Source organism: Centrocercus urophasianus, unplaced genomic scaffold, assembly GCF_019232065.1.
Source record: "Centrocercus urophasianus isolate 14NV4802_14NV808 unplaced genomic scaffold, USGS_Curo_1.0 seq_38, whole genome shotgun sequence".
Lineage (NCBI taxonomy): Eukaryota > Metazoa > Chordata > Aves > Galliformes > Phasianidae > Centrocercus > Centrocercus urophasianus.
Genome location: NW_024884955.1, coordinates 4,177,035 through 4,184,275, shown reverse-complemented (window position 1 = coordinate 4,184,275; position 7,241 = coordinate 4,177,035). Strand labels below are relative to the sequence as shown.

At 38.6% G+C, this 7,241-nt stretch overlaps 1 protein-coding gene across 1 annotated transcript in view; it reads left to right on the top strand.

Annotated features, from left to right (window-relative positions):
• Window positions 1-7,163, top strand: part of ARFGEF2 (ADP ribosylation factor guanine nucleotide exchange factor 2) — a 34,389-nt gene extending 27,226 nt beyond the window's left edge. Inside the window, 4 exon segments of the mRNA XM_042832321.1 lie at window positions 444-612; window positions 992-1,130; window positions 2,199-2,316; window positions 3,658-7,163. Coding sequence (XP_042688255.1) covers window positions 444-612; window positions 992-1,130; window positions 2,199-2,316; window positions 3,658-3,834 — 603 coding nt within the window. The 3' untranslated portion in view covers window positions 3,835-7,163.
• Window positions 7,164-7,241: the final 78 nt, after the last annotated feature.

The window sequence follows — 7,241 nt, the reverse complement described above, 5'->3', positions numbered from 1 at the left end:
TGTCAACTGTCAAGACATAAATAACCACCTCCCTAGGAGAGGAGGTCCTTGCTAGGGAACAACGTAAGGTGGGCTCTTACTTGTCTGTGTTAATGAAGCCCTAGGCCAGAAAGTTTGGAGCCAGTGCATTCAGCTAGTGTCTTGGGGATGGTGTAGTTAAATTCATAGCAGAAATAGCCTACAAAAAAAAAGTCATTTTATTGTTCTTAGTGTTTTTTACAACCAGGATTTACCGTAACTTCTCTTGAAAATGATTTAGTGAGAGGAATACAGCTTTAGCATTTGACAGGGCAGTTCTGCTGTGGTGTGTTGTTCCGATGTTTCACTTGTATCTCATGCTGGAGTCTAGAGTTAATAGTATGTGATATGTGAAGTATCAGAGTCCCTCTTACGAGAAGAATATATTACTGATACTGTTCTCTGCCGTGATCTCTTTTATTTAGCGAGATGCACTGGATGCAGATATCCACATTGACACAGAGGACCAAGGAATGTATAAACACATGTCTTCACATCACCTCTTCAAGTTACTAGATTGTTTGCAGGAGTCCCATTCTTTTTCAAAAGCCTTTAATTCAAATTATGAACAAAGAACTGTGTTGTGGAGAGCAGGTGAGGCTTTTGTGTAGTTTGGCTTTAAAAAAAAGGCACTGCAGTCTGTTTAGGACCTCAACCATTGAAATGCAAAAGTATACGATTGTAACAATTTCTGTAGTTCATCTGGCACTGTATACTTTTTCTACTTTTCTCTTTGCCAACGAGTTGAGATATTTCTATTTCCTGTACGTATTTTTCGTTGAAGTAGAGCAGCATACTTAGTACTGCTGCACTCAAATGCATTTGTAAAAATAAGTTAGATGTCAGTCAAAGTCGAGGAGAAGGAAATGCTGTCTGTGAAAGAAATCAGATACCTACTGTTGTTCATTAATGGAGAGGTACTTGGCTGGTTCTTGGCTGGTATCTAAAACTGAGTATTTCCTCTGATTTCCAGGGTTCAAGGGTAAATCAAAACCTAATCTCTTAAAACAAGAGACCAGCAGCCTGGCTTGTTGCTTGAGAATACTTTTTCGAATGTATGTGGATGAAAGCCGCCGAGACGCCTGGGATGCCATACAACAACGTCTGCTCAGGTAAGAGAATGAAGTTGGTTCAGGTGTGTTCTGTGTGCAGAAACATATGGACGACACATCTTTGGATAGAATGTTCCATTTGTAAGTTGCTGAGCAAAACATGCAGAGCATACCAAGACGTAATAGTCTGCTCTTTACTAAAAGCAAATTTAGCAATAAGCAAGCAATCCAAGTGAAATAAATGAAACGCTTTCTTGCTTGACCCACTTTTCTTTGCAAAAGTGGTGGTACAAAATACAAAGATACAATGTGATAAGAAATTTAAACAGAGTGCAGTGCAAGCTACTGTATAGCTGGAACTTAAAGCATTAAAAAAAATAGTAAGTAAATCAAAAAGGCACTTAGCCCCTTTATCTGAGGAGTGAGTCGTTGGTACAGAAAAGTGCTAGGTACTAATCTCTGTCAAACGTGAAGAAATCTCAAACTCACTGTTGGTACTAATTCAGTGCATTTCAGTGGTGTTCCAATTTTTCAGTGTCTGTGGACACGCTCATCTTTTCAGTGCATGAAAGGGGAGGTCCCATTCCCTCTTCAGAAAGTACTAAGAAAATCTGTTGTAATTTGTACAGATTGTCTACGAAATTCAGTTTACAGCAAGGACCAAAAATGTATGTACACAAGTCCTCCTTTGATCTAAGTGCTACAGATCTTTAATATAGCAGTGTAGACTTGAGGAAAGAGAGGAGAATTTTTTTTTCATGGTACCATTGCCTAAATTGTCCCCATGTAAGGATCAGGAAGTAATGTTTGCAGGTTGAAGGTGAAGACACTTCAATTACAGAAAATGCTTTACTTAGAATGCTCACAAGGAAAATAGTTGTTCTCTACTTTTCACTCCATAGTTGTTTATTAACAGCATAAAAACTATTTCAGTTCAATTATCTGTAACAACTGTAACAAAATATAGACAAATGTGTGTACTATAAAATTATTGCATGTGATTGAACACTTTCCCATGGAAATGCATCTTGTGTAACCAGGATACACTGTGAGAGGACTAATAGGGCATGTAACAAAAACTTATTGTGGGTTTTCCTTGTGGTTTGTTTGAGCTTGGCATCTTTTCAGTGTATGCAGTGAAGCCCTGGCGTATTTTATTACCGTGAACTCAGAAAGCCACAGAGAAGCTTGGACCAATCTCCTGTTGCTGCTTTTAACAAAAACACTGAAAATCAGTGATGAAAAGGTAAGAGCAGGCTAGAAGCCATGTCTGTTTGCATTCAGGTGTTTTCATCTCTGCTTTCATTGAATTCATTCTTTGTCATACATACTGCAAGATGGCTCATTTGCTTACTCATATAATGTGTGGTCTCCTTGGAGTGTAGGAATTGTTATGCTTCCTTTCTTTTGGCAAGCACTTCACATTGTAAAAATGGGACTACATCCATGAAATCCAGTTTGTGGAAATATTACTGCAGATCTTTGATATAAAGCACTGTGAGTGTGCAGTAAAGGATGTGCTTTATAGCAGCACAGAATGGTAGAGGTAAATTTCATCATTCTAGAACTGTAATTTTAGCTCCTCAACAGTGATGGCAAAAAAATAACCTTTGGAATCTTAGCTTTTCTGAGGAAAATGTGAGCGTATATATTCCCTAGAATATCTCACACAGAGAAACTTCTAGAGGTTGCTTAGGTTTGTGGGCATTTCTTTGTTGTTCATTAATTGTAAAAAGGATGAATATAGTTTAAAAGTGTGGGTTTTTGTGTTGGTGTTTTTTCTATGTTTCTTGTATTGCAAAATATGTAATTCCACATTGTCTTTTACGTTTTATTGCAACTCATCAGTGTTTGAAGAAGAGAGTGTTAGCAGTGATTTGGTTTCTCCACACAGCAGCAATTCAGAGATGTCCATGTGGTTGTGGTGTGTTAGGAAAATAGTTCTAACTATGTAGATAAAATGGCAAGCCTGCGATTCCTTGGTACCCAAGCTGGATGTAGCTCTGGGCAGCCTGGTCTGATGGTTGGTGATCCTGCACATAGCACATAACTAGATAATCAGTGTAGTCCTTTTCAACCCAGGCCATTCTATGATTCAGTGCTGCAAGATTTTGCAGTAAAAGTGTCCCCTCAGTTTTCTCTGCAGAATCATAGTACGCCTTGGATGGGAATGGACCATAAGGATCATCTGACATGGACTGGTTGCCACCAACAGCTCAGGCTGCCCAGGGCTTCCTCCACCCTAGTCCTGATCAGCTCCAGCGATGGGGCAGCCACGGCTTCTCTTGCAGCAGTGCCAGGGCCTCGCTACCCTCTCAGTAAAAGAACTCCTTCCTAATATCTAATCTATATCTCCCCTCTCTCAGTTTAAAACAATTTTGCCTTGTCCTACTGTGTGCCAAATAGAAACTCAAAAACTAACACTCAGCATTATTAGGAAAGGAAAGGAAGATAAAACAAGCTTTGATTTGTTTGATTTGTTAAGACCTTGCATTCTAACATTTGGTGTAGCCATGTATGTGGAAAAACTCAGCACTTTCCTGTAGGAATAGAGAATAATTTTCTTTTTTCATATCTTTCCTGATAGTTTAAGGCACATGCTTCAACATATTATCCATACTTGTGTGAAATCATGCAATTTGACCTGATTCCTGAGCTTCGAGCTGTGCTACGGAAGTTCTTCCTGCGTATAGGTGTTGTGTTCAAAATCTGCATAACAGAGGAGCAAATACGGACAACTGGGACAAATTTACCCTCATGGTAGCCCTAAGTAGAATTGGTTACTTCTGCTCCTTCATAAAGCTGCTCCAGAGATGGACTGAAGTGGATAGGGGAAGAAATGGGACGCTGGTATAGCAAAAGAACAGCAAGTTACTCTTAACACAATGGTATTTGAGGAGGAATGGGGAGGGAAGGAAAGGGGGGGAGGGGGAATTCCTGACCATCCTATGAGAGTATCACCAATTCTTATTTAAATTATTGCTAACAGAATTAGTGCTGTAGATATAAAGTCTATTTGTTTCCATGCTCATTATCCTTATGATCAAGTTTCTCTCTTCTAGTCTTCTATCAGTTGTTCAGTTTTGCAGCCCAACCAAATCTTATAAATAACTGGATTCCTCAGTGGAAGTTATTCCCCATGGAAGTAATAAATATAGTTGTATAGCCTTGTGATGTCAGCATGTGCTCATAATAAACTATATTGCAGTGGCTGATGACCACCTCAGATCATTCTGGGTTTTTCTTTGTGTGCACATGGCTAGACCAGGCAGTGCGTTATAGGTTTTCATGTAGACAGCCTGTAGGATATTTGGGGAAGGGATTTTCCTTTTGTTCATAGGTGATTTTAGAAGAATTTTTTTGATATCAGTGCTTCATCCTCCAAGATCCCTCGTTTTTACGGAAGAAGTACATAGTATTGTCAACTCCATTGAGCTCCTTAGTCTTGAGTTCAAAACATTAAAAAAGAAAAAGGTAATTTTTAAACTTCCCATTGACTTTGATATATGTCCAAATCATGGACGCAGCATCTACATTAATATTAAAAACAGGGTTCAAAGAAAAAAAAAACAAAACACCCTCTTTATCCTTGAAAACAGTGTATTTAGTGTATCTAGTGGTAGTGATCTGTTTAGGAAGTCTTATTCTTAATACCTCTGAAATTCTCTTTTTTTCTTTTACTGTATACTTTCAACTTCATTTTTTTTTCATGCAAATAACTAATAGTTGAGAATAAATGTCACTACTGTGAAATCTGAATTCCTTGACTGCTTTAGCAAAATTGAACTTAAGATCAGTCGTGCACTATAACAATTACCAGGACATTTATGTGATTTCAAAAACATGTGAAGCAAACATGATTTAACACAATCTTTGTTTGCTTACCCTGGAGATTTTCCTTTCCTCAGCATGCCTAAGTTTTTTCTGACACTGCTTCCATCACATAATACCAGTTTATAACAGAAGTCCAGCACAGTGGAGTTATGTCCTTCGAACTAACCTTAATTTAATTTCAAGACTTTTTTTCAAAAATGGAAAAGCATGGCAGGATGGGAGAAATTCCACTTCCTGAAATGTGTAAACAAAAGTGTTACCCACTGTGCTATCTGTATCAGCAAACCTCAGAAACAACAGTATTCAACAACAGCGACAACAGAACGGTACTGTGCTCAACTTGTTTTGCTTTTGAGTTTCCTAATAAGGCAGTCATAGTTGATGTAGTGTTGAGATATTCTACTCTCAGAGTTATTGGTGTGTGTATATATACTTTTTTTTTCTTGTGAGCTATTTCCAAAGGGCTCATGGGCATTCTTCAGTAAATCAGCTTGTTCTATGTAAGCATTGTTTGGCAATTGTTTGGCAGTCAGTAGTATTGGTAAGGCTTTCAAGTTTTTATTTGTAACCAAAGAAAAGCCACAGCCAGGCTAAGTTTTAAACACCCTATAGATTAAGTCTGTATGCTGATATTTAATATGAGGAAATATATGGCTATATTTTAGCATAAGAAAAAGACTGAAAAATAAGCGTTGCCAATATTGAACTTGCTGCATTTGAAATGTCACTTTATGTTGCATTTAGTATATTTGCTTGTTCCCTGGTAATGTCACTTAATTACAATAAAATGAAGTATTTATTTTAATTCTATTTAAATTTTTAATAAATTTGAAAGAATAAGCCATTATTTTTCTTTCCTGTCCTAGATAGTTCTTAAGCATATGTATATTATTTTCAGGTTTTGAATGTGACACTGCCTCATTGAATGTATACCTATATCTCCTTTCAAAACACAAACTTTAGAAGAAGCATGCAACTTCACAGTTTTGAAAGCCTTACATCTCAAGTCTTGGAAGAGGTCTCCTAATGTTCAGATCTCAAATTTGGAGTTGCATCGTGGGTTTTCATTACTGTAATGTGCAATGTACTATCTCTGCACATTAATTAATCAGTCCCTTCTTTCAGCCTTAGTTCTGGGAGATTCTTCTTTTACTCAAGCTTTTATTGTATTTGTACCATTTATAAACTGCTGAAATTAGGCATGTGACATTAGAAACATTCTAGACTTACTGTAGTGCATGGAGGAGAAGGGGACTGGAATGCAGTGGGATTGTAACAGCCTTAATCCTGTCATGATTTTCTGGAATTGATTGTACATCCTAAAGCAATAAGAGTAGTATGCAGAGCGTATACCGGAATACCTGAAACAGCTGTGTATTCACATCAGCTTTTTGTTCTCCTTCATGCAATCAGAAAGATCCTAACCCACAGGCATCTTAATGGAGCATAAAATGCTGGGCCAAAATGCCTGCAGGCACTGCTGGTTCTGGCCTTGTTCTGGCTCTGCTGCTGTGGGATCTGACCTGCCTGGGTAGTTCTTTAGTGGAAGGATGAATGAAACAGGGTTCTGTGTCAGCATATCCCAGTAGAGATCTCTGCGATACACAGAGTAATAACAAAAAACCAACACGGTTCTTGGACTGCTGAAGTACCGTTCTGCAACCGACGACAGACAGATTTTTACCTATAAGGGTACAAATACGGAGACTGCATGGTATTTACTGCTACTTATTGTAGACCCCTCTAGGCAGCAGGCTGGGGATGCTGTGAGGAGAGCCCTGTGCCCTGCCTGCCATCTCACTCCGGGGCTCCTTCCCCTTTCCTGCCCCGCTCCCCGAGCTGCCAGCAGAGCCGTGCAGAGCAGCTCTGCCTGAGAGGAGCCAACAGCCCCGACTTCAGCTATTGGCAATTAAATGTAGTATCTTTTAGCCTGAAGTAAAATTATGCTTCTCCTGTCCAAAGTGCGGCTCTCTTTAATCTGTAAATTGTTTGTTCAGCACCTTTAATGTTGTTTGTGGAAAATGTAAGTTTTCACGTATTTAAGATGCCTACGTTTCTGAGGACTGCCATATGAAGTGCATTTAATACCGATAAAGAGCAGTCCTTGTCCTCTGGTTGTACACATTTTTGAGAGAATAGCAGAATTATAAAATATGAAAACCTATGTAAAGTTTTCTACATGAAAATACTATGTATAATACTGTTATAATACTCCATGCTTTACTGAAGTGGTAAATCAATAAAGTTTTAAGAAGTGGAGCTTGGCTTTAGCAGTGCTTATTGGAACGTGGGAGGGAGCAGAGAAACCCTCCTTCCCCCCTTCGTTTCCTCAGGGAC